The 27,363-nt window shown below is 41.8% G+C and overlaps 1 protein-coding gene across 1 annotated transcript in view; it reads left to right on the plus strand.

Moving 5' to 3' along the window:
• WDR31 (WD repeat domain 31) overlaps positions 1–27,363 on the plus strand; it is a 163,060-nt gene that overhangs the window by 30,812 nt on the left and 104,885 nt on the right. The window contains exons 4-5 of the mRNA XM_069241358.1: positions 186–260; positions 6,188–6,332. Coding sequence (XP_069097459.1) covers positions 186–260; positions 6,188–6,332 — 220 coding nt within the window. The remainder of the gene's footprint in view (positions 1–185; positions 261–6,187; positions 6,333–27,363) is intronic.

Consider the following 27,363-nt stretch of genomic DNA (forward strand, 5'->3'; position numbering starts at 1 on the left):
AAATAAAACTGGATCTTCAATCATGAGAGGTGGTTTAAATTTACTTTTAATGTGCATCTACCATAAAGATCATTCATCTATCTACTGTTTTACCGATCATGTAAAATATAGGAAGGAACAGTCCTTAATATTTGCTACTTGACTCACATGGTGCTAAATCCACTGTGTTTTATGCTGAATTTCAGACTGTGGTGGTCTCTAACTGGAAAACTGGAGCGGCACTCAAGCGGTTCTTAGGACACGAGAAAGAAGTGACTAAGGTAAATATCCTCTCTTTCATAAGAGAGTACCTAATATACCAGAATGTGAACCATGCTCTGTGCAGTTTACTGTGCAAATGCTTGTAGCAGACATATCAATAGCAAACTCACAACAAGGCTTGGATTTAAAGAGCAAAATCCCATTAACCCAATATAAATTCTAGATCAGTGGGTCCCAACCTGTGGTGCGGGGACCCCTGGGGGCCCGTGAAGCCTCCTCAGGGGGTCTGCGACTGCTTAGAAAATGAAATATTATTAACAAATTAGGTCCCAAGCTTTCAATAATGACTCAGTAATGGGTCCCTGGTTCCAATAATGATTCAGTAGGGGTCCCCGGGTTCCAGTAAAGATAAAGTGGGGGTCCACAGATGTCAAAAGGTTGGGAACCACTGCTCTAATCTGTCATTATTTTAACTGTAATGCATTTGACCTTACTGCAAAAGCTGACAAAAATTCAAAACGGACCACCCTCATTCAATGTGTAGCCTATTTCTGCTACTTTCTATAAACGTTAACATTTATCAGTATCCTAAATTAATAATGTCCAAAACCAGCCTCCTAAGCTTTATAATACTAACACCATAATGCTGTTCTTCCCAACTGATGTTGGGCATGATGGGGATTAATGGGGATACAAAATAAAGCTTCCCCTCCCAAGAACCCTTTCAAAAGATGGGCATAAACAGTGCATTCACATCACTATTCTACTACTGCAAGGTTCTACAGTACATTACTGAAAGGAGTTCATGATACAGTCCCAGGCCTCTTAAAGTGAGTGGAAGCTTTTCTCATCTGCAGCAGCACATTAATGTCCCACTTAAACCTAGTGCCCAATAAAAACAACAGACCTCTATCAGACATATTTGTGCCACAGGAGCAACCGAATAGAGACCAACACAATCTGATGCATTTTGCTTCACCAGAGAAAATGGCTATCACAATTCATTGACCAGCAGAAACAGGTTGTGTGTTATATACTGTGCAAGTTGATACAGTGCTAATCACAGTTGCTATATCAATTAAAATTCTGATCAGAATGCCTACACTACCTTTCACCTTTTTCCTCATAATTAGTCTTGTGACCTGGCATCTTGTAATCGTGGTTTCACAAAAATGCATATCCTGTATTGTATTTTGAAGTTATTCTGGTTTTCCTCTGTAACCCTCTGGGCTAACCACTTGGGTCTTGCTGGTGTTATAAAACTAAACTAAATAATGAGTGACATTATAGATAACAACCAATGCTTAATTCGGTGATGTAACAAGTTTGCACTTTCACTGCTGATTATCCAAAAAGAAGTTTCAATACGATTCTTAAAAACCCAGAAACTCGCCATATCCCTTTGGGACTTTTGATGAAACAACAGCACCTCTCATTAGTTAACTCCCGACCTTCGGTGCGTAGAAATTAACACATTTTTCACTTTTCTTAAAAAAAAATATGTAATAACCAATTACATTTTCTCAATGAAGGCTTAATATTTCGAAATTCTCTCTATTATCATTTTATCCTATGTGCTCAATACATTTAGGGGCATTTGGTTCCTTCTTCAGGAGAAACTTGATGACAATTCCAACACTTTGTGGATGCAGAACACAATAAATTCAAATCAGAAATTTTAAAAATGAGCAAGAGAAATGGTATTTAGTGATAGAATATGCAGAAGGATCACCTCAGTTGATGCTCACTATATCCTACACGAGTATATCGAATCAGGCTCTACCATGCTATATAAAAAACACATTTGAAAACTCTGCTCCTCCTTTTTGATACCTGAAGGTTATTTTATCATTCTTTCAAGACATATGCTTGCATGGTATGCACTTTGGTCCAATTCCATTAACTATGGACAACTACTACTGCTCCAGCTATCAACTCAGAAGCAAGGGTGGGGTGGTATGTTATGTTATATGGCTTTGTAAAGTGTGACTAATCACCTGAGGGGTACCTGGGAGATGGAAAAGGTGTGGTGGTCGTCTGCTAAGTCTAGTTGAAGAGCCAGTTCTTGAGCTTCCTGCGTAATTCCTGAAGTGAGGAGGAGGCCAGCAGGTATAGCGGGAGGTCATTCCACGTCTTGGGTGCGAGGAATGAGAAGGCTAGCTCTCCTGTTCGTTTTCTGTGGCTGCAAGGTGTGTGTGTGTGACAGAAAGATGGTGGGATGGGCGAAGTGGAGGCGAGAGGAAGGTATGCTGGTCCAATATTGTGCAGTGCCTGGTATGTGATTTTAAGGAGTTTGAATTGGCAGGGTTTGTGTGTTGGCAGCCAGTGCAGATCTTTACAGTGAGGCGTGATGTGGGTACATCGGGGGTGGTCAAGGATGAGTATGGCAGCAGCGTTCTGGATGGTCTGAAGATGGTGGTTGGGGATTCTGGCATTAAGTGCATTGCTGTAGTCAAGTCTGGTAGTGATTAAGGCTGGAGTGACCGTGTGCCTGGGGCTCCTGGTAATCCATCTAAAAATTCTTCTGAGGATGTGTCGTATGTAGAAGCAGGAGGAGTTGACTGCGTTCACCTAAGCAGCGATGCTGAGCTTGTCATCTGATATGATGCTCAGTTTGAATGTGCGGTTTGCGAGTGATGAAGTTGGATCAAATTCTGATAGCCACCAGGTTGAGTCCCAAGGGAAGGTTTTGTTCCTGATCAGCACTTCAGTCTTATCCGTATATAAGGGGTATAAGTTGCTCCCGCTTTACTGTTTGAAGAATGCCCATTCACCGGCAGTAAGTCAGTTTCAGTAAGAACATTTTGGCATTTATATCTGCAATCTCTGGATGAAAGTTTTTATTCATCTACAACAGTGGTTCCCAACCTTTTGACTTCTGTGGACCCCCACTTAATCAATACTGGAATCCGGGGAACGCCACTGAATCATTATTGGAATCTGGGGACCCCCACTGAGTCATTACTGAATGATGGGTACCTTATCTGTTAAAATTATTAATTTTTCTAAGCAGTCGCAGACCCCCTGTGAAGGCTTCGCGGACCCCCAGGGGTCCCTGGACCACAGGTTGCGAACCACTGCTGTAGAATATAGTAAGCTCAGCACCTACGTGCACCACCATTATCTTTTCTCTGGCAGAGATGGAGAAGCTGTCACTTCACACTGGAGGACAAAGTGACAGGTCTGGTTAAAGTCCCAGCAAACATGTACCATTCTGACTGACATCAGTGGGGGAAATCTCTGTGTTGCTTTTGACGACCTCGTGTTACCTTTGACTTGGTCCCTAGAGCAAGATTATAGGAGGATTAATGAGAGAGTCTCAAGCGACCTTTTAAAGATTATAACTCACACAAAAACAAGTTTGCACAGATTTGATGGAGCCTAAATGGCGAACTTTGGAACAAGACTATTGTAATTAAAGGAGTTTGCTAGGGCTGTGTTTTGGCTCCCACTTTATTCCTTCTTTTTGTTGATGGCTGCATTGGTTCTCTCGCTGATTGTGAAAAAATGATGGTCCCACTTTAGTTGGTCACAGGACACAGGTGCTATTTCTTGCTGATGACGCTCTCCTTATCTCAGATTCTCTTAAAGGCCTGCAAATCCTTATGATTTGCAGCTCATAGGCCAGACGTTACCGCACAGAAAACTCAATTCATTCAGTAGACGGAAGAACGAGAATGTCATTGAAAGTGTAAAATAATTTGATTATCTAGGAATTAAATTATCTGATTCAAACTCTCCAGCATCCTAAATTATTAAGGGCTATCTTTTGATGAAGCACAGGTCCTGTGCAATAGTGAGATTTGCCAAAAAGGCAGCATCGTTTTAGCCGATTTCCTCAGCTATTGAAATCTACGAAACCTAAATTAGAAACACAGAAATCAGTGGATATTGCAATGTGGCAAAGATAGGACTAGATGGAAGCAGCTTTATTAGGTCACTTCTGAATTTACGACAGGGCACCCCAATACTGCCACTGAGACTAGATTTCGCCCTGAAGCCCATTTCAGAGATGGCAAAATTAAGGTCCATCCTCTACTTGCTTAGTATCTTGAGTACTGATGAGTTGAAGCTGTACAGAAACACACTTTACAACATTATTAGTAGTTTTAATGCTTGCAGAATTCATTGGTTGCAATATGTGAAGCGTTTTCTACTTGTTCTAGGCCTGAGTGAATGTTGATGCAACCCTTCATCAATTAAGCTGCTCTGGTCAGTACTGTTAAGCGAAGGTAATGGGGCTTCTTCATGGAACAAAGAGAATCCTTGGACTCCCTTGGTTGGACCTCAACTTTTGTGTCGCATAAATGTGTATTTCGGTTTGAGGAACTCCTAGATCACATTACCCTTCGTTCTTGCGATCCTTCAGTTGGAAGTTCATAAATGGCATTCTACCAACTGCCTCTTTTGCATCATCTTGGTTGCCTTCTGCTATTAAGTCTAACTTGTGCCCAACATGTTGTTGCTCCGTTGAATCAGAGAAACACATGTTGCTTTTCTGTACTGCTTATCAGTTGTAAGTTCGGTATGTAATGTTTTTAACACCTGTTTTAATATTTTGATTTTATTTTAATGCTTAATATTTTTATATCAGTTTGTTTTTTACTGATTGTGTTTTATTGATAGACATTTTTTTTACTCTATCTGACATACATTTTGTCATGGATATTGAATGACAAGCTATAGATAGGATCTTTTTAAAGTTCCACCAAATTGGCAAACCTTATATTTTCTTACTGTAGTTATGTTGTACTTTTTCAGCGTCTGGCAGCAGACAACTTTAGCTGTCTGCTGTAAGAGCTCATGTGATCGTTGCAGGGCCACAGTATTTCGCAGATAGTTACTTTGTGCCATTGACTTTCTGGTTTTGGTTATGTGGAAAAGTAGAACCTTACTTCACATACTGCCAGCGGAGTTCTGCAAGTGGAAGAACCAGCTTCTCCAGTCCTTGCAATGGCTTTACACCAGGGGTGTACAGCCCTCAAACTGCCCTCACCCAATCCCCTCATGCTAAATGTGCTACACAAAGTGATTCACATAGTGCAAGCTAGGTGCATTGAGTTTGTCAATGTTTGTTTTGTTAAGTTACTTTATATCATGCTTACGTTCCTCTCTAAAGTTTAACTTGTGCATACACACTTCTAACCACTTTAAGCATCTACCCACATTTGAATTTAGGATTGTTGCAATAATCAAGATGCTGAAGGATAGACACTTTATTTCATTCTCAACATTTAACATGCATTTGTGAATTATTATCATGTGTTTCATTCCAGAGTTAAGTAAATTGGTTTGAACTGCTTTATTTGTATTTATGTATGTTTGTATGTAAATATGTATGCATGCATATGGTATTTCTATAGCACAAATCTTGCTAAAAGGCAGCAGAGTGCTGTACATGGTCAAAGACAATGTCTTTACATACAGAGAGATTGTCAAACAGGACAGGTTTACACTTGGTCCCTAATCAGTAGTTACAACATTTCTGAATAACAGGAAATCAGCATACCGCTTAACAATTGCTCTTAAAGACCATTCATAATATATACCACCTCACTCCCTTCTCCCAGGTCCCTGAAAAACTGCTTTAAAAACAATTGATCACAGCAGAAATTGCAGACTCTAACTATGACTCAACAAATCTTAGAATATGCATATGAGAGTAGACAACTAGGCCTTCTTGTCACTGTTGTATAAGGCAAGAGTATGATTTGAAGTCACAGTGCTAAGAGCACATAGTGGGATGATCTGTATACTACAACACCCTCACTGGCTCAAAGAACTGTTAATCCACCTGGCTTTGGAGTTCAGGTATTCACCATCGGATTAAGCTTCTTCACTGAATCTTGCTTTGCAACAGTTAGAATAATTATTGATCAATGTGCCTCATCTATCTCCACAGCAGCCCCACCACTCTCTGTCTCGTGAGATTTTAATCAGTTGTTACAGATCAGCATTCTGATGCTTGTGTTCGTATGTTCTGCAGGTGGCCTCTGTCTTTGGCTCCAACAGGCTCTTCAGCGCATCCCGTGATAAGATGGTAATAATGTGGGAGGTGCAAGGAAAATCAGGACCAGCGCAGACATTCCTCGGGCACCATTTAGTTGTGACTGGACTGACTGTGAGCCCAGGTAATGAACCATGTTATCCGTATCCAGTGAGAACGTGTCATGCAGGCACAGTTTTGAGATTTAAATCTCACCAAAAATATTTTATGGTAAGACAAATAGTCTATCCCACATACTGTGTGTGCTGGTTAAAAATGAGCAGTGTACAAAAGATAAAGACAGATGTGATTGTGCTGATTTTTGCTCGATACAAGAAGGCTACATCCCTGGCCCAGTTATCATAAGAGGTGCAAATAGAAGGAATTTGGTATTGGTAAACTTTTACTGGGTAGCATTCAAGTATTAGAGGACATGGCTTTGGATGCTGAGCAGATACATTAATGGTTTAGACAGAGGCAAACGTTGCATTTATCTTGCATCACCTTTAGCTCCTTTACTTTTTATGCACCGAGACAAGTCTTGTATTTTTTTCTTTATGTTCAGTGCTGCCTGTTTGTGCAATGTTCACGTGGATACCTGTTTGCACGCTAAAGACATAAGAGGAAATATGAGATTGGTATTGTGTTTTTAGCAAGATAGCTCAATTCTTGTTTGTATTTTCCAGTAATGCTAATCATGTAAATGTCAAGAAGGTTCTGAGCTTAGCAAACCCAACTATTCATACAACATGCAGAGGCAATATCGTAATATTTCCAAATATTTGTAAATTATGGTGGAGTTACTGGTTATGGTGAACACCAATCTGGGCCTTTTTTGTTATCTTTTTTTCATTAAATTCTAAAAAAAAAAAAAAAAAAATTAAATGGGGATTACATGTTAGCTTCCGCATTTAGAACATGACAGGATGGCAAAATCAAAAAGTGGTTCCTCAGACACTCCCAGGTGTCAGCAGTAAAGGTTTTCGATAGGATTGTTGGTAGCACACGTGCACAATGTGATGTCCTACAGGTGATCAGTTTCTGCAGGAACTTTCACTGAAAGGCTGGTTTGAGACATCTTTTCTAGCAGACCTCCTTACTCAATTGGATAGCTAGTAGGCTTTGAAAACAATCTAAATTTTCAGGATTTTTTTAACACTTTCTCAACTAATGGTATTTCTTTTTTACCTCCCTCCAGTAGCCACGGATACTTGGGATAATGAAGCCTCATATGTATCCATGGCATCCTTTGAACTCAATGAGGGCAGACAGGTATAGGTTGTCAATGTTTATGTGGTCCACAAAGGAGCTAAGCTAAATGCTGCTGCAGCACGGGAATTTCAGGAGGAACAGAAATAGTGGTTAGGAACTTAACATCAGTTTGAAATCAATACCAACTTCAAGCCTGGAAAACCTAGGTATATTTCCAAATTTGATACACTCTATTAAGTTTATTGGTCATCCTCTCTCTGTCTGATTGATTGACCAGAACAGTAATAACAACATTGCCAGTTTTGAGAGTTTTTAATACATTTCTCAAAAATTGAGGCGTCTTTGAGTCTGCCTCATAGAGGAACATGTCAGTAGGGAAGCTAACCCCCTATGTTCCCTCATATTGAGGATATCAGATACCCTAAGGTTTCTGTGGTTCTGTATCCCAACAGATCCAATACAGCTCTGATGAGCAATATTAGAACAAATGCTCACAACAAATCTTGTTTGTGACTTGCAGACTAAAATCAATTATATGAACCTGTAGAAAACTTGAAGCACAATACATGTTCACATGTACAATATCTTAAGAAGTTTATTAGTGGGTTGCAGACCTCCTCCAACAATATTCAGAAGGGAAAACTTTGTAGGGTGTAGCAGGTTTAGGATTTTCAGGAACAATGTCAGAAAGCGAAGTTATATCACAAATGTGTATTTTTCATATTTGTTGGTGGCCTGACGAGTTCTAAACTATATGAAGCCTTGGCAAATGATTGCAGCTGTCCAGGGCAGCTGCCTTCTCCATTTAACAGGACAAAAAATCCAGCAGCATTGGAGCACATGCAACAAAACCATATATCCTGAAATTCTACACACCGTAGAGAGTGGAATGGTGGGTGGCAGATGTTGCTTCTCCAAAATGATCTCGAATAACATAATCAGAATTAATTTTTAAAGTAGTCACGAAAAATGAGAACACTTTGCAGCCTTTCACACACAGAAACATGAGTATTCTAGATGTGCACTGATGTCCAGTGTTAAATACTTCACACAGGTATTGTGATAGATGTAATATTTTCATTTTAAAACAAACTTTTGGAAAGATCGATTTGGGTAGCTTTTATTTGGTGTCAAATAGCAACAAAATGATTGTTAAACAATCTAGAGACTGAGGTCTCCAAACTGTGCAGACAGTTGTGCCACACTGTCATATTTCAATGTTTGTTACTTAAAATACTTGTTTTACCTCAGTCACTGTGTTCTCAACATCTGCAAGATCACTGGAGGTGTTCTAGATGTCTTGTTCCTCTAGCGGATTACTGGAATGTGAGTGCACACTAAGTGATCCCCCCTACCCATAGGGAGGATGACTTCCCTCCCACCTTTGGGTTTCATGTTCCTACTATGGAAACATAGCAAAATTTAATAAACATGAAAATAGCTTTTTTTTATTAAAAGCCATTTTGGAGCACTTAACTTGCATCAAGTAGTACCTTTATGGTTTAACATTCCTTGTACGAGACATATTACAAGTATCCCTTCTTGTTGTTATTGTTTAGTGTTGCATGTACTAGATGCTATTGAAAGGTTACCTAAACTGCCATGTGTCTCTGTTCAGGGAAAAGTTCACTGTTTTGTTAACAGTATGGGCAATGCAATGGAGACTTTAAGACCAGAAAACAGAGTGAGCTTAATAGGCTTCTCGAACACTTTGGTCTCTCCGAGCAGTGCAAAGTAGAAGTATTTTCCATCGCTTACCCGGCGAGTCAAGGCCTATTGTTGGCCCAGCAATATTTACCTTCAGGGGAATGTATTGCCCAACTTGGTGCCTGCTGCATGATTTCCACAGCACAGAAAGATGAAACCCACTCTAATGAAGCAGGAGAAACAAGATGGCAGCTTGCAGCCATGGCCTGCAAAGACCAGGTCTCATGAGTGGTAGGAGAGGTTGGCAAGTCCACAAACAGAGCAGCAGAGCAGTGGTGCACAAGAATTGATGGAAGAGTCAGTCTACTGGAGAGAACACAAAGAGTGGTACTGGGGAGATGGCAATGGGGATTAGGCAACATCACCTGCTGTGTGCAGTGGAAAAGCAGCAGGGAAGGCAAGAACACAGCAATGGAGGCAGGGAGTATGTGAGCGCATTGAAAATGGATCTTCGACCAGGACCATTGGCACAACATTGGGGTGGACATATGTTCTGGGGAAGACCAATAGCATGTAAATGGCAGTTCAAAGTTGTGTCTTGGCCCAATGGCTGATGTGGGGTCTCAGTCCTGTGCATTCAGAGATAGGTGACAGCGTGAAGGATTGGTCTGTTCCTTAGAAGAGGTGTAGTCTTGCTAGAAAAGAGACCTTCTTTGCATCTCTTCAAAGTGGGACAAAGGTGTCAGTAAATCAAAAATGACAGCCTCCTGAAACATGGGAGGTTTTTGATGGCATCTTTTGAGACTCTTCACAAAAATGGATGTAGTTTACCAGAGGGCGGCTGTGGTTTAAGCTGAATCGAAGTGCATTTTTGCAGGAGTATTAAGTTCTGATGACAAGATAAAAGAAATTGAAATTGTGAGAGGTAATCTCTATTTTGTAAACTTTTTTTGGAAAACACAAAGGTAAAGAGAAACTCTAGCAATTCATCTAATTTCTTAGCAGCACATTAGAGTCGCCTTTTGGGTACAATCCACATCCTACTAGTACAATATCCCAATACCTGTCAGCCCCTATTCTTAGAGGCCTCATTGGCTCCCGTTTCGGAAAAGAGCACTGTATAAATTACTCTGCCTGACACATAAATCATTGTCTGGCAAAAGCTGTAAATACCTGCAGGACTTCCCCTCCATCAGCCTGGTAGAAACTTAAGGTAAATAAGTCAACTTTTTCCATGTCCTCCTTGCATCCATTAATCAAAATTTGTAGGCCAGGCATTCTATTGTCGTGCCCTCTATCACTGCAACAGGCCCCCTTAATTAATTCATACTTGCACAAACTTCGCTAGCTTCAAAAAACATCTCAAGACCTGGCTGTTCTGAATAGCTTCTTCTGACTTGCTCTGTCCTCTTCAGTGCCAAGATGCCCCTCCGGGGCTGAGTCGTACTGCACTATATCAACAGCCTTTTACCATAACATAACGTTCTTATTTCAAGTCATCTATGTAACGTAGAATCCTCAGAGGAAAACGGTCCCAAACAGGGATTAAACATGTCCATTTGTGTATTTCATCCCCCTTCTGATATTATAACAAAATATTAACTAGCCCGAGACAAATCAAACTTTCCAGAGTGGCATGCATTGTTTATATCATCCTGCTGTATAACACTAATCATCTTTCTCCCACATTAAATCACTGTGCCTTATGTACCCTAATGCCTACGGCGCCTCAGGTTCAAGCTACTGAACACCCTACCACAACTTTAAAAAAAATTCTGTGAACCCGAACTTAATGCATAACATCTCTCTATTCTTAGTATTTTAGATCTCCATTGTTCAAATGTAGGTATAAATGCAGTAATCCATCTTTAGAAGATTGAGGACCTTGCAAACAGGCAAATGACAAATAGTTTTTTCTTATGTTCAATATGAAGATGAGGGTCCCTTGGATAACTCAATAGAATTAACTGCAGGTCTTGGGGACGTCAATGTCTACCATGTGCCTACAGTATTCCTTTATCTAGTACCAAAATTCTAGTATCTTAGGAAGGTCCAGATAATATGAGTCTAGCTACTGGACAATTTGGCTGAGCATCTAAAACACTTTAGTGAGACCTGAGGGTTTATCTTATTCAATAGATTGGAAGTCTTCCGTAGCAACCATTCAGTATAAAATTGCATCCAATGGGGGTTCGCCCCCTGACTTGGAAGAAATTAAATAAATGTATCTTCTTTCATGTGTCCTTGTGATACACATTCACTCCCTGGTCTGCTAACTACACTGTGCTTTGTTAAAAACTCCGGCTTCTTTAAAATTTAAAATTAATTGCTCTTCAGTACTTTACAGATCGAATTGTGCTGGACTCTATTCATTCCTTCACTAACCGTAAGCTTTTCCTGATAATTATCAGGTCCATTTCTTTAAAAAAATGTGTAATTTGAATAAAAGAGCATTGGATTGATGCTGTTGCATATCTGATACCTGGTTCAATGTCCGTCCATGTCTTCCAGGTATCATGATTTAAAAAGTTGCCAATGATATAATATCCATTAGTCTCCCATCTGTGAATTGTTGTTCTATCTAGAAACGGGTGGGATCCTACCCCAATGTCTGCTGATTTAGTTAATCTATTGATAGTAGGAATCCTATAATACAGTTGTTCTTTCATTTTTATCAGCCAATGCAAAAGCTTGTATCAAACCTTTTTTGGTGATTTAGTTAAGCATAGAAAAATCATTTATCTTATACTCCAGGAGTATTACATTCTGGATGAAATTGTCAACTGGCCTCTCAGAACCTGGAAGTTGAGGAATCGATGGGAGAGATGTGCAAAGCTTGCCATATACTTTTCCCTCAGATTAGGCAGCGCTAAACCTCCCTCTTCAGATGGCTAGATGCCTTATATAGAACACACACTGCTATTCTGTTTTTTTTATCTATCCAAATAAATGGGTATAGCATTCCTTTTATTTCAGTAGATTGCAGGGCAAAGCTGTGAACAAAAAATTAAAAAGCAGTAGATCTGACATCCTTATCAGTGCAACTCTGCCTATTATAGCTATGGGCAGGGTTGTCCATTTAGTAAATAGAGAGTTAACCTTCTTGATTAGGGGAACATAGTTTAAAGGAAACACATTATCTACATCTTCTGTTGTGTAAATACCAAGATACCTCTTGGATTTCTCTATGAGAAACACAATTTCTTTCAAGAAGTTAGCGAGAAAATGCAGTTAGTTTTAGCATGGATTTATTGAGGCAGTTTCCAGCTAGAGAATGATGTGGAAAGGCATGAAAATGTTTCCAAGGCAGCAGACATGAGGCTTTGGGTATTTCAGCACTGAAACCAGTAGACTATTAACTAGATACTATTGAGGACTTTCTTAAGCACATATCTGGATAAAGACCACAGAGGTTTACAAGGAGAGCTTCTAGACTGCTGACGAAGAAGAGAGGAGGGTCTGTGCTGGAGACTGGTATAGTTTGTCAGCTTTCAAGAGCCTACACACAGACTCATAAGGTAGCAGCTTTATTGAAAGAGGTCCTGTCAGAAGGCAGAGGGTTCTGAAGGTTTGCTACCAGAACCATGCACAGAAGCAGTAAATTGCAGAGAATGCAAAAATCATTGTTGGAGTTGCAGGTACAATCAACAGTGTGATAGTGTGATAAGGTTCAGCTTCACTAGCAGGGCAGAAGATGCATCTTTGTAAAGTTGAGGCTGCCAAATATTTTATCAGGAACATTTGAGAAGAAAAATCCCCACCAAGGATCAACAGCTTGTATATTTAGAGAGGACTATAAACATATCCACCAGGGTTTTTGATTAGTATTGCAGTTGAGAAGTGACTATTTATCCCATCATACATTGTGATATAGAGTCCTTAGTGCTCACAAATAGATAGCTTTCGCCTATGAAGGGAATTTACATTGAGGTGTGGCAACTTAGATTTTGCTTCAACTGCACCTGAGTTCTTTCAGCTGTGCACCCCTTCAGCTGTGTACATATCTATTGTCACATTAGCCCAGATTCCAGGGTGGACGTTAATTGGAGCTGGAGTTACTGGGGTCAAAGTTAACAATCCTGAACAATATCCCCACCCTAATTACAACTCATTCCGAGTGTTCTGGCCTTAGATTATGGAATACAATGTTCCAACATGGCTTGCTGTTTTCAATGTTTCGGCCCGTTTCAGGGCACTTTTTCCTCCTGTGGCTCAGCAGCTGGGAAATGTTTGTGAAGAAACATTTGTTTTTTGTCCCATGTGATACTCCACAAGGTAAAACTCTAAATCTGGTGGTGTTCACCATAGGGATGCCACTCCGCCTAATTCTGATTGAGGGCTCTAGAGTTACAGGGCCTGATTCACAAACTGAACTTTGTAGTGCATTTGTAATGCTACAAAATATACTACAAAACATACTACAAAATGTAAGTGATGCCTATACCTATGTGTGCGGTTCACTGCCTCAACTGTGGAGTCTCTGCACACATAGGTACAGGCTTTAGGAGTAAATGTGGGAGGGACACAGGGCAGTAGGTGGGAAAAAGAGCAGACTTACCCCTAAATGGAATGGGATAACGGAGGAATAAGAGGGTTTACAGCCGGTCAGGGAGGTGTTTACGGAGGGACATCAAACATCCACATAAGAGTAAGCAAATTGTTTTATTCTCTGGGTGGAAACATAAAACTTACATTTTTGTGTTAAGTTTACACTCTGAGTTTGTGAATACTGAAAGTAGTAAACTTTTTCCAAAGTGTAAAATTACTCAAAAGCGTAAGCTTCCTTTGCGAATATGGTCCCATACTGTCAGTTCTTTACATTTTTGACAGAGAGGAAATACAAAGGTAATTGAGAAATTTGCTGTAGATTTTCACATATTAGTGGTAAAAGGTCGGTAACCAAATTAAAAACAAATAAAGACCAAAGGAACTGTAAAGGCTTTCAGCATAGGTAGTTTCAAGTTGGGTACAATTGGGAGGTAATTCTGGAAGGGGGAATCGTAGAGAAGATGGGGGGGATTCCTTACCCTACCACTCCTCACTGAGTGTATGCTTGGGAATTTAAAGACAAAATTAATAACTAAGGCATATAAAAGATGGACATGAATGCAACCAAAAACAGTTGGAGCAGATCTTCCATTGTCAGCCTATGTCTAAAAGAATCAGCGATTTCTCTTCTGAAGAAAGGACTGCTAGATTCTATACTATGTAGGACAAAATTAAAATTGTCTGTTGATGTACTACACAATGTGGGTCATTACAACCCTGGCGGACGGTGTTAAAGCGGCGGTAAGACCGCCAACAGGCTGGCGGTCTTTTTTTGAGTATTATGACCATGGCGGTTACCGCCATGGTCATCCGTCACTTCTCCGTTCCGCCCGCTGGGCTGGAGACCTGGGTCTCCAGCCCGGCGGCCGTCACAATACCGCCGCCGGTATTTTGACCCGGCTTACCGCTGTGGATTTCCAGCGGTAGGAACCGCCATGAAATCCATGGCGGTAAGCACTATCAGTGCCAGGGAATTCTTTCCCTGGCACAGATAGGGGTCTCCCCCACCCTCACCCCCCCACCACTCCTGCCACCCCCTAAAGGTGGCAGGACACCCCTCCCCACCCCGACCCCCGACATTACCTTACACATACACACCTGACACGCACGCAGGTACCACCAACACACATACACGCACACACACTGACATACATGCCAACATCCACACACACAGTCAGACACGCACACACACATTCATACATACACGCACACATCCATACAGACATACCTACAGACATACACGCACTCATTCCCAAAACACGTAACACCCCCGCTAGCATACATGCACTCACACACTCCCTCTACATACACCCACGCACACCCCCATGCACCCACACAACACCCCGCACCCCCCTCCCCTAACGGACGATCGACTTACCTGTTCCGTCGATCCTCCGGGAGGGGACGGGAGCCAAGGGGGCAGCTCCGCCGACACCACACCGCCAACAGAACACCGCCGTGCCGAATCACAGGACGTGATTCGCAGGTCGGTGTTCTGTTGGCGTGGCGGTGGAGGTGGAGCAACCTCCACTTCCCCGCCTCCCGCCAGTATGGCTATTGGTGGCTCTCCGTCGAAAAAACGACAGATAGCTGCCAACCGTCATAATACGCCGAGCGGAAAACCGCCACCACTGGCGGTCTTCAGCATGGCGGTCTTGTGAAAAGACCGCCGAGGTTGTAATGACCCCCAATGTGCTGAGCTGTCAGCCAAGAGTTAGGAAATGTGTTATTCTGACAGCATGCTTACCTAGAAAATCTATTACTGTCTGTTTCACTGTGTGTAATCCTCCAATAATAAAGATTACCTACAGTCACTTCATTTGTGCCTCCTAGTCCTTAAATTGGGCCATCAAAATTACTCATTCATCAAGCCAGACCTCCTGCATGCACATGATTAATGGAGCAGTTCACATTCTGTTTTATAGGGTTGACTGTAAGTCACTGATGTTAAACCACTTGTGACATTACTGATAGCAGATCCAAGAGTTATGTATCTTACTAGATTAGTGTATAGGGCAAGAATGGCCACAGCACACCGATAGTATAGTCCAATAGTGTGGCAGGGATGAGTGTCCCTTATCTTATGTTGCTATGAAGCAAAGTTGAAAGGAGTCTCAAGTCCTGTTTGTAGAGGGTGTCTTTTATTTGTAGATACTGGAAATCATTGTGTCATCAGCGTGATACAGCCAACACGTGTTTCGTCACACCAGTGACTTTATCAAGGCTGCAAAATGATAATTAAAACAAGAGTTTCGGCATATAGAAGTATATGGGCACAAAAATGTGTTTGTAGGAGAGCACGTGAAGGAGACTCCAAAAATGGTAATAATGACCAGTGAGCTATGTGTGAGGCAAAGTGGGTATTAAAATGAAAGGTGGATAGGTGAGAGGTTAGAAAGTCTGGAAAACATAATAAGTGATAAGGACCCGAAGTGCAAGATTTGAGAAGAAGTGTGAATCACCGTGTTATGTAATCTAGAAATAATGTGTTCAAAGGTATATGGACAGAATATAAGGTGGATAGAAACCATTATGTTACTGGAATAAGTGAGAAACGAGTGTAAGGTAAAAGGAAAGACTGAGACAAAGAGATCAGATAAGTAGAAGAGTAAAGATATAGTAATGGGGTTGAAAAGTCAAACGGAAGGACCACGTGAGTGGCTCATACCTGGGCCAGCCGGCCAGGAAGGTGCGTAACAAAGGTAAGTAATGGGGGAGCCGCGTGATCAGTTGAATGGGCTCAGGGACGTCAGTGGTGACTGAGAAAGGAGAAAACGGTAATCAGGTGAGCAAGAGTAGAGTAGAGAAAAAGCAAAAACTAAAAATTAGAAACAAAGAGGAAGAAAAAAAGGAGGAACAGAAAGTCTGGGGAAAAGGTATATACATAGTACGTAACGAGATAGTAGAGAGAAAAAGGAGCAAAAATACATACCTTCTTAGAGTGGAACTAATGAGAATATGGTTGAGTGAGAGAACATGAATGCAGACCCTGGTAAGCCTGTGGTCGGAACCTAATAAGTGTTGGATATGAGGGAAAGGGAAAAGAAAATTGAGCTATTATCAAGAAAAAGAGGGAAAATTGCACATGAGGTAATTGCTGTGTGCAGAACACGCTAAAAAGCTTGTAAGAACGGTCGTGCAAATAACGAAGACTAAAATGAAGAGAGGTCCAGTATGGTGGCAAAGTCGTCATGATTGTGAAAAGTATATTAAACAGTATCCAAAGAATATGCTAAATAATCGTTAAAAAAGGGGGGGGGGGGTTGTCGTCAGCTACGCGTAATCCCGAGAAAAGGGAAGACTTTGTGTTTAGTGAGCGAATTGGCCGTCAACCGGCGCGCACAATAATGCTGTTGAGGAGAGTATGGCGTAAAACAAACCCGAGCGCAAAGGGGCAGCGCACTAATAACGGGGAGTACTAGTTTAAATTGGGCAGGCGGTGAGACAAACAATTTAAGTAAAAAAGTGCCGCAATTGAAAACCGCAGTGCGAAAATCAGAAGGGCAGCGTTTAAAGCGCTTATATGCTGACTATTAGGTAGTAGGCAAATGTTGACAAATATCGTGAAAGAAGCCCGTGTGCACAGGGCAGCGCATTAAAATGCGGGAAGAAAGTAATGTAACTTGAAAAAGGGGCGAGGCACGGAGTGTAAGTACAAAACTGCAGCAACTTGGAGCCGAGGTATGGAAATAAAAAGGTAGTGCTTAGTATGCTTATGGGCACATCTAGTGAGTAGTAAGATAATTTAAATTGCTGGCAAGGAAGGAGAGTTAAAAAACAAAAATAAGGTCAGTCGAGGGCTTACCTGAAGTGGCGAGGGGACGTGTGTCAACGGGCTATTTTGGACGAGTACTGGTCGGAATAGACCTGTGCTCACAGCTTAAGAAGTGCAACTGGGAGTGGCACAGAGATAGAAGAGGGGCTCAAAGTAGGAAGTGGAAACAAACGGCGGCCATCTTGAGTGTAGGAAATAACGAGAGACTAGGAGTAACTGCCAGAGAATGGTATTCAGTAGGCGAAGAGAGAGACTAAATAAAAATTATAAAATAATAAATAATAAAGAAGAGAGAGGGCGGAACCCTAGAACGGATGAAAGTAAGCGGGAACGAAACCCTTAGATGAAAGAAAAGAGTAAAAAGTAAATCGAAAGTATTAGAATGAGAAGCAAAACGAGTTGGGAGGTGAGAGAGGACGAACATATCCTAACCAGGTGCAAGTTGGAGAGCATTGTGAAGTTAGGCTAGTAGGTAGGTAGTATGAGGTAAAACTAGGTAGAGTAGATCGTAGTAAAAAAGGCAAGGGTGGTAATGTGAGTAACATGAACGGTAGGTGACAACGGTAACCTACTAGTGACAAGGTAATTTGTGTGGGTGTAGTCAAGGAATGTAATATTGTACATATTTAGTAGATTGCAAACAAGTACAGTGATAAAACATTTTCGTTAGGTACATTGAGTGAGCAGTAACGGAACATACGGAGATCAAGGTCATGGGGCATGGTAATCAAGTGTACCGATTGGTTATATAAAGAAATGGGATAAGTGCTGAAATATATGATAAAAAGAAAAAACCACAACATTGTAGACATATAATACTGATACAGAGTAAACCGTGAGGTTAAACCATACAAATGTTCATTTGGAAAAAATGACCGTGAATTGTATAGAGACCGAGGTCACGGGGCATAGTATTTACATGTGACAAGGCATGGTCTAGCTGGTGAAACAAATGAGCAGCAACGACATTGTTGACACATGTTGATAATACGTCTTGATCGACATTGTTGACACATGTTGATAATACATCTTGAACCGTGAGAGAAACACAATAAGCCATATAAGGACCTAATTATGAACCAGGCAGACCACAAAGGAGTGGGAATTACCATTCATTTAAGGAAGTGGTGTAATTCTCGGTCCGTGTTCAGGCCTAGCTCCACTGCGCGGAGTTTTAGGATCCACTTAGCCTCGCATCTGCGTAGATCACCTGTTCTATCTCCCCATCTCGGAGAGTTGGAAACATGCGCGATGCCATGGAATCTGATGTTTAAGAGGTCTTTTTCCCCGTGCAGGTCGTTGAAGTGTATAGCAAGAGGATAGTTGGTATTGACATTCCTGATGGCTCTTACATGTTCTTGTATACGTTCTTTAAGTGGGCGTATGGAGCTTCCAATGTAGATTAAGCCACATACACAAATCAGGCAGTAAACAGTGCACTTAGTATTGCAGTTCATGAAGGTTTTGATATGGTGCTTGGTCCTGGTATTGTAAGAGAATGATGTAGTTTTATTTAGGGCCAAACGACAGGATATGCAGCAGCCACATTTGTAGAAACCATTGGGTTTTTCTGGGATCCAGCCCAGTGGGCGAGTTGGGGGGGAGGGACAGAGAAAACTAAGGCACAGAATGTTCCTGAGCGTGCGACCTCTAGTGTGTACAATATTGGGTGACACGCCCACTGAATTCTTAAGACATGTATCCAACATTAACAAGTGCCAATGTTTTTTGAGAATGCGCAGTAATGTTTTGCTCACAGGGCTGTATTGGGTGATGAAAGAGACTGGTCGCCTGTTAGGAGAACCCCTATTGCCAGGTTCTTTGGGTTTTTTAAGCAAAAGGGTGTGTTGGTTTTTGTTGGAAATGCGCTTACTAGCTGCTGAGATAAGTTTGTTGGTGTAACCTCTAGCCTGGAAACGTTCAGTTAGGTTCTTGAGTTCCTGCCTGAAAACAGCTGTGTCAGTGCAGTTACGTCTAATCCTGACCATTTCCCCGTAAGGAATGGCCCTGATTTGTGTGAGGGGATGGGCGCTTTGTGCATGAAGAATGGAATTGCAGGCCGTGGGTTTTCTGTACAGTCTAGACATGATCTTACTATTGGTGATGTACAACAGTAGGTCTAAGAATTCAATTTGACTGGTGTTCACTTTGTGAGTGAACACCAAGTTGAACTCATTCGTGTTAAGGTGTTCTAAGAGTTGGTGGAGGTCAGTGATGTTGCCAGTCCAGATACCAAGAATGTCATCAATGTATCTCCCCCAGTACAAGATATGTTCAGTGATATGTGTAGGACAGTCGGACCACAGATGTTTTTTCTCAAATTGGCCCATGTACAGATTCGCATATGATGGAGAAAATTTGGCTCCCATGGCAACACCCTGACATTGCCGGAACCATTTACCGTCATGTAGGAACACATTGTTCTCAAGCACTAGTCGAGTAAGATCAAGAAGCATCTGCGTGTGTTCGTACAGCGTGGCGTCACGGCTACTAAGGGTCAGTTGGAGCATTTCTAGTCCCTTTTCCAGGGGAATTGAGGTGTAGAGAGAGCTGACGTCAAGACAGATAAACATGCAATCTTCCGTCCATTCAATATCCTCAAGTTGACATAACAAATCCCTAGTGTCCTGTATGTACGAGGGTAAGTTATGAACCAAGGGCTGTAAAAAAGAGTCAATGTACTCAGAAATGTGTTCCGTAGGGGATCCAATCCCCGAGATGATGGGTCTCCCAGGTGGAAAACCCCCTGGTTTGTGGACTTTGGGTAGAATGTAAATGCAAGGAGCCCTAGGCGTTTCAGTGTACAAATATTTGTATTCTGAGTCAGTTAGGAGACATTGATTCTTCCAAGCCGTTAGTTTCTTTTCGATGCGACTAGTGATGTCAGGAAGGGGGTTACCCTTTAATGTCGAGTAGGCCTGTGTGTCATTGAGTTGTCTATCAATTTCTGCAATGTAGTCGGTTCTGTTCATAATGACAACGTTGCCCCCTTTGTCTGCCTCCCTGATGACTATGTCCGTGCAGGTAGAGAGTTTGTGTAGCGCTCGAAGTTCATTGGGGTTAAGATTTTTGTAAGGTCTGTGGGTACAGATGTTGGTCTTATCCTCTAGGTTGTGGAGTTCCGTGCTGACGGCTTTATAGAAAACATCAATGTGATTGTCTGGTGGCAATATTGGTATGAATGTGGAGCTAGGTCTGAGTCCACTGTTAACGTCTAAGTTTGGTGTAATGTCAAGTTGAGTTAGTAGTATGTCAAGGCTCGGTGGTGATGACAGTGTATTGTCAAGGGAGAGGATGGTTTGGATGTCCTGTAGGTCTCTGATAGATTGATTGCAAGTGGGTGGTGAAATAAGGGCAGTACGGTCAATGTCTGGTCTATTTTGGAAAACCTTTTTCAATTTAAGATTTCGTATGAACTTAAACAGATCTATGTGAATGTTAGTGTAATCGGGTTTTGAAGTAGGACAGAAGCCCAAACCTTTTTGCAACACATTTATTTCGTGTACAGATAGTTCCACATTAGAGAGATTCATAACCTGTACAGTATCCTCTGAAAAAGTACAGTTGTGTTCCATGGGAGGACCATTTAGGTTCGTAGGATTTTTGCGGTCGAGCGTGTTGTCATGCCCTCCCTGGTGTTTGTTGTGGTGTTTCCTGCCCCCCCTGCGGGTGGGTTTGTGTCTGTGCCTGACCTGTTGTAGTTCTGTCGTAAACCCTTTCTGTATCGGCCAAGTTCCTCTAAAAAAGAATTTGGCTGTTGGGTTGTGTTTTGTTGGTGAGCACTGGTAGAGGAACCATCTCCAGCTGAGTCTAAACAGTCGCTAGAGAGATTAGAGATGTCAGATAAACTACCTGCGATTGACCCAACGGGTGTGGTAGCCTTAGTGGGTCTAATGTTAGTCTCCTTGTTGATCTGATCAAACCTACGTGCAAATGTAAAAATCCTACCATTTTGGTAGTCATTGTCATCTCTAATGAGTTTGCGCATTTTCTTGTCCTTAATGTATAGTTGATACCCAGTGAGTATCTCTTTCATGATCGTGTAGTTTTTGTCTGTTGCTTCAGTAAGATTGAGGTTCTTAATTTCTTCCTCCAGGGTTTTTATATCCTGGAGTAGTTTAGTGCGTTTTCTATCAGCATGTTTGATAAGAATGTTAATCATGCTGAAGGAGGTGGAGGAGATAGGATGTTCCCATTCCCCAAGTAAGTCAGGGTCAAGATCCTCAAAAGAAGGGAATATAATTACCCGCAGTCCCCTAGGGACTTGTTTGAGTTTCAAATAGCGTTTAAGAGTGGTTATGTCCCACCAACGGGCTAGCTCTTGTTTTCTGAGTCTTTCAAGTTTAATACATTTTTGTCTCAGTCCTTCCTTAGAAGGTATACGATCTATAGTGCGTGTTGCTGGTGGTTTCATAGAAAACAGTTCTGCAGCTAGGGTGTCCCGGTTGTCATCAAATGAAGCCATATTATGCGACCTAAAGTAAGAAAATTATTTCTGAGCAGAAGAAAAAACACGTCGTATAGTAAGACAGTAGGTGTTACTAGAGTGCGGCTCACCCTATTCAGACAGAAAAGAGACGCCTTAGGCAAAGCACAATAGGGTAGTAAGGGTGAAAGGCGCCGCACATCTAGGCAGTAAAACAATAATTTTACACAAGTAACAAAGTAACCGCAAGATCAGGTGCAAACTGGCCCAGTGCCTTACTACCCGGTAGGCACCAAAAAGGGTATTGGGATACCCGAAGACAAAATTGGGCAAGAATGGCCACAGCACACCGATAGTATAGTCCAATAGTGTGGCAGGGATGAGTGTCCCTTATCTTATGTTGCTATGAAGCAAAGTTGAAAGGAGTCTCAAGTCCTGTTTGTAGAGGGTGTCTTTTATTTGTAGATACTGGAAATCATTGTGTCATCAGGGTGATACAGCCAACACGTGTTTCGTCACACCAGTGACTTTATCAAAGCTGCAAAATGATAATTAAAACAAGAGTTTCGGCATATAGAAGTATATGGGCACAAAAATGTGTTTGTAGGAGAGCACGTGAAGGAGACTCCAAAAATGGTAATAATGACCAGTGAGCTATGTGTGAGACAAAGTGGGTATTAAAATGAAAGGTGGATAGGTGAGAGGTTAGAAAGTCTGGAAAACATAATAAGTGATAAGGACCCGAAGTGCAAGATTTGAGAAGAAGTGTGAATCACCGTGTTATGTAATCTAGAAATAATGTGTTCAAAGGTATATGGACAGAATATAAGGTGGATAGAAACCATTATGTTACTGGAATAAGTGAGAAACGAGTGTAAGGTAAAATGAAAGACTGAGACAAAGAGATCAGATAAGTAGAAGAGTAAAGATATAGTAATGGGGTTGAAAAGTCAAACGGAAGGACCACGTGAGTGGCTCATACCTGGGCCAGCCGGCCAGGAAGGTGCGTAACAAAGGTAAGTAATGGGGGAGCCGCGTGATCAGTTGAATGGGCTCAGGGACGTCAGTGGTGACTGAGAAAGGAGAAAACGGTAATCAGGTGAGCAAGAGTAGAGTAGAGAAAAAGCAAAAACTAAAAATTAGAAACAAAGAGGAAGAAAAAAAGGAGGAACAGAAAGTCTGGGGAAAAGGTATATACATAGTACGTAACGAGATAGTAGAGAGAAAAAGGAGCAAAAATACATACCTTCTTAGAGTGGAACTAATGAGAATATGGTTGAGTGAGAGAACATGAATGCAGACCCTGGTAAGCCTGTGGTCGGAACCTAATAAGTGTTGGATATGAGGGAAAGGGAAAATAAAATTTAGCTATTATCAAGAAAAAGAGGGAAAATTGCACATGAGGTAATTGCTGTGTGCAGAACATGCTAAAAAGCTTGTAAGAACGGTCGTGCAAATAACGAAGACTAAAATGAAGAGAGGTCCAGTATGGTGGCAAAGTCGTCATGATTGTGAAAAGTATATTAAACAGTATCCAAAGAATAGGCGAAATAATCGTTAAAAAAGGGGGGGGGGGGGTTGTCGTCAGCTACGTGTAATCCCGAGAAAAGGGAAGACTTTGTGTTTAGTGAGCGAATTGGCCGTCAACCGGCGCGCACAATAATGCTGTTGAGGAGAGTATGGCGTAAAACAAACCCGAGCGCAAAGGGGCAGCGCACTAATAACGGGGAGTACTAGTTTAAATTGGGCAGGCGGTGAGACAAACAATTTAAGTAAAAAAGTGCCGCAATTGAAAACCGCAGTGCGAAAATCAGAAGGGCAGCGTTTAAAGCGCTTATATGCTGACTATTAGGTAGTAGGCAAATGTTGACAAATATCGTGAAAGAAGCCCGTGTGCACAGGGCAGCGCATTAAAATGCGGGAAGAAAGTAATGTAACTTGAAAAAGGGGCGAGGCACGGAGTGTAAGTACAAAACTGCAGCAACTTGGAGCCGAGGTATGGAAATAAAAAGGTAGTGCTTAGTATGCTTATGGGCACATCTAGTGAGTAGTAAGATAATTTAAATTGCTGGCAAGGAAGGAGAGTTAAAAAACAAAAATAAGGTCAGTCGAGGGCTTACCTGAAGTGGCGAGGGGACGTGTGTCAACGGGCTATTTTGGACGAGTACTGGTCGGAATAGACCTGTGCTCACAGCTTAAGAAGTGCAACTGGGAGTGGCACAGAGATAGAAGAGGGGCTCAAAGTAGGAAGTGGAAACAAACGGCGGCCATCTTGAGTGTAGGAAATAACGAGAGACTAGGAGTAACTGCCAGAGAATGGTATTCAGTAGGCGAAGAGAGAGACTAAATAAAAATTATAAAATAATAAATAATAAAGAAGAGAGAGGGCGGAACCCTAGAATGGATGAAAGTAAGCGGGAACGAAACCCTTAGATGAAAGAAAAGAGTAAAAAGTAAATCGAAAGTATTAGAATGAGAAAGAGATGAGAGAGGACGAAGCATAGAAGCAGAAGACATATCGAAGCAGGTGATAGTTGGACGAGCAGATTGTGAAGTGAGGCTAGTTGTAGGTAGTATGAGTAGTAAAAGTAGTATGAGGTAAAACTAGGTAGAGTAGATCGTAGTAAAAAAGGCAAGGGTGGTAATGTGAGTAACATGAACGGTAGGTGACAACGGTAACCTACTAGTGACAAGGTAATTTGTGTGGGTGTAGTCAAGGAATGTAATATTGTACATATTTAGTAGATTGCAAACAAGTACAGTGATAAAACATTTTCGTTAGGTACATTGAGTGAGCAGTAACGGAACATACGGAGATCAAGGTCATGGGGCATGGTAATCAAGTGTACCGATTGGTTATATAAAGAAATGGGATAAGTGCTGAAATATATGATAAAAAGAAAAAACCACAACATTGTAGACATATAATACTGATACAGAGTAAACCGTGAGGTTAAACCATACAAATGTCCATTTGGAAAAAATGACCGTGAAGTGTATAGAGACCGAGGTCACGGGGCATAGTATTTACATGTGACAAGGCATGGTCTAGCTGGTGAAACAAATGAGCAGCAACGACATTGTTGACACATGTTGATAATACGTCTTGATCGACATTGTTGACACATGTTGATAATACATCTTGAACCGTGAGAGAAACACAATAAGCCATATAAGGACCTAATTATGAACCAGGCAGACCACAAAGGAGTGGGAATTACCATTCATTTAAGGAAGTGGTGTAATTCTCGGTCCGTGTTCAGGCCTAGCTCCACTGCGCGGAGTTTTAGGATCCACTTAGCCTCGCATCTGCGTAGATCACCTGTTCTATCTCCCCATCTCGGAGAGTTGGAAACATGCGCGATGCCATGGAATCTGATGTTTAAGAGGTCTTTTTCCCCGTGCAGGTCGTTGAAGTGTATAGCAAGAGGATAGTTGGTATTGACATTCCTGATGGCTCTTACATGTTCTTGTATACGTTCTTTAAGTGGGCGTATGGAGCTTCCAATGTAGATTAAGCCACATACACAAATCAGGCAGTAAACAGTGCACTTAGTATTGCAGTTCATGAAGGTTTTGATATGGTGCTTGGTCCTGGTATTGTAAGAGAATGATGTAGTTTTATTTAGGGCCAAACGACAGGATATGCAGCAGCCACATTTGTAGAAACCATTGGGTTTTTCTGGGATCCAGCCCAGTGGGCGAGTTGGGGGGGAGGGACAGAGAAAACTAGGGCACAGAATGTTCCTGAGCGTGCGACCTCTAGTGTGTACAATATTGGGTGACACGCCCACTGAATTCTTAAGACATGTATCCAACATTAACAAGTGCCAATGTTTTTTGAGAATGCGCAGTAATGTTTTGCTCACAGGGCTGTATTGGGTGATGAAAGAGACTGGTCGCCTGTTAGGAGAACCCCTATTGCCAGGTTCTTTGGGTTTTTTAAGCAAAAGGGTGTGTTGGTTTTTGTTGGAAATGCGCTTACTAGCTGCTGAGATAAGTTTGTTGGTGTAACCTCTAGCCTGGAAACGTTCAGTTAGGTTCTTGAGTTCCTGCCTGAAAACAGCTGTGTCAGTGCAGTTACGTCTAATCCTGACCATTTCCCCGTAAGGAATGGCCCTGATTTGTGTGAGGGGATGGGCGCTTTGTGCATGAAGAATGGAATTGCAGGCCGTGGGTTTTCTGTACAGTCTAGACATGATCTTACTATTGGTGATGTACAACAGTAGGTCTAAGAATTCAATTTGACTGGTGTTCACTTTGTGAGTGAACACCAAGTTGAACTCATTCGTGTTAAGGTGTTCTAAGAGTTGGTGGAGGTCAGTGATGTTGCCAGTCCAGATACCAAGAATGTCATCAATGTATCTCCCCCAGTACAAGATATGTTCAGTGATATGTGTAGGACAGTCGGACCACAGATGTTTTTTCTCAAATTGGCCCATGTACAGATTCGCATATGATGGAGAAAATTTGGCTCCCATGGCAACACCCTGACATTGCCGGAACCATTTACCGTCATGTAGGAACACATTGTTCTCAAGCACTAGTCGAGTAAGATCAAGAAGCATCTGCGTGTGTTCGTACAGCGTGGCGTCACGGCTACTAAGGGTCAGTTGGAGCATTTCTAGTCCCTTTTCCAGGGGAATTGAGGTGTAGAGAGAGCTGACGTCAAGACAGATAAACATGCAATCTTCCGTCCATTCAATATCCTCAAGTTGACATAACAAATCCCTAGTGTCCTGTATGTACGAGGGTAAGTTATGAACCAAGGGCTGTAAAAAAGAGTCAATGTACTCAGAAATGTGTTCCGTAGGGGATCCAATCCCCGAGATGATGGGTCTCCCAGGTGGAAAACCCCCTGGTTTGTGGACTTTGGGTAGAATGTAAATGCAAGGAGCCCTAGGCGTTTCAGTGTACAAATATTTGTATTCTGAGTCAGTTAGGAGACATTGATTCTTCCAAGCCGTTAGTTTCTTTTCGATGCGACTAGTGATGTCAGGAAGGGGGTTACCCTTTAATGTCGAGTAGGCCTGTGTGTCATTGAGTTGTCTATCAATTTCTGCAATGTAGTCGGTTCTGTTCATAATGACAACGTTGCCCCCTTTGTCTGCCTCCCTGATGACTATGTCCGTGCAGGTAGAGAGTTTGTGTAGCGCTCGAAGTTCATTGGGGTTAAGATTTTTGTAAGGTCTGTGGGTACAGATGTTGGTCTTATCCTCTAGGTTGTGGAGTTCCGTGCTGACGGCTTTATAGAAAACATCAATGTGATTGTCTGGTGGCAATATTGGTATGAATGTGGAGCTAGGTCTGAGTCCACTGTTAACGTCTAAGTTTGGTGTAATGTCAAGTTGAGTTAGTAGTATGTCAAGGCTCGGTGGTGATGACAGTGTATTGTCAAGGGAGAGGATGGTTTGGATGTCCTGTAGGTCTCTGATAGATTGATTGCAAGTGGGTGGTGAAATAAGGGCAGTACGGTCAATGTCTGGTCTATTTTGGAAAAACTTTTTCAATTTAAGATTTCGTATGAACTTAAACAGATCTATGTGAATGTTAGTGTAATCGGGTTTT

The sequence above is a fragment of the Pleurodeles waltl genome, chromosome 6, assembly GCF_031143425.1.
Source record: "Pleurodeles waltl isolate 20211129_DDA chromosome 6, aPleWal1.hap1.20221129, whole genome shotgun sequence".
NCBI lineage: Eukaryota > Metazoa > Chordata > Amphibia > Caudata > Salamandridae > Pleurodeles > Pleurodeles waltl.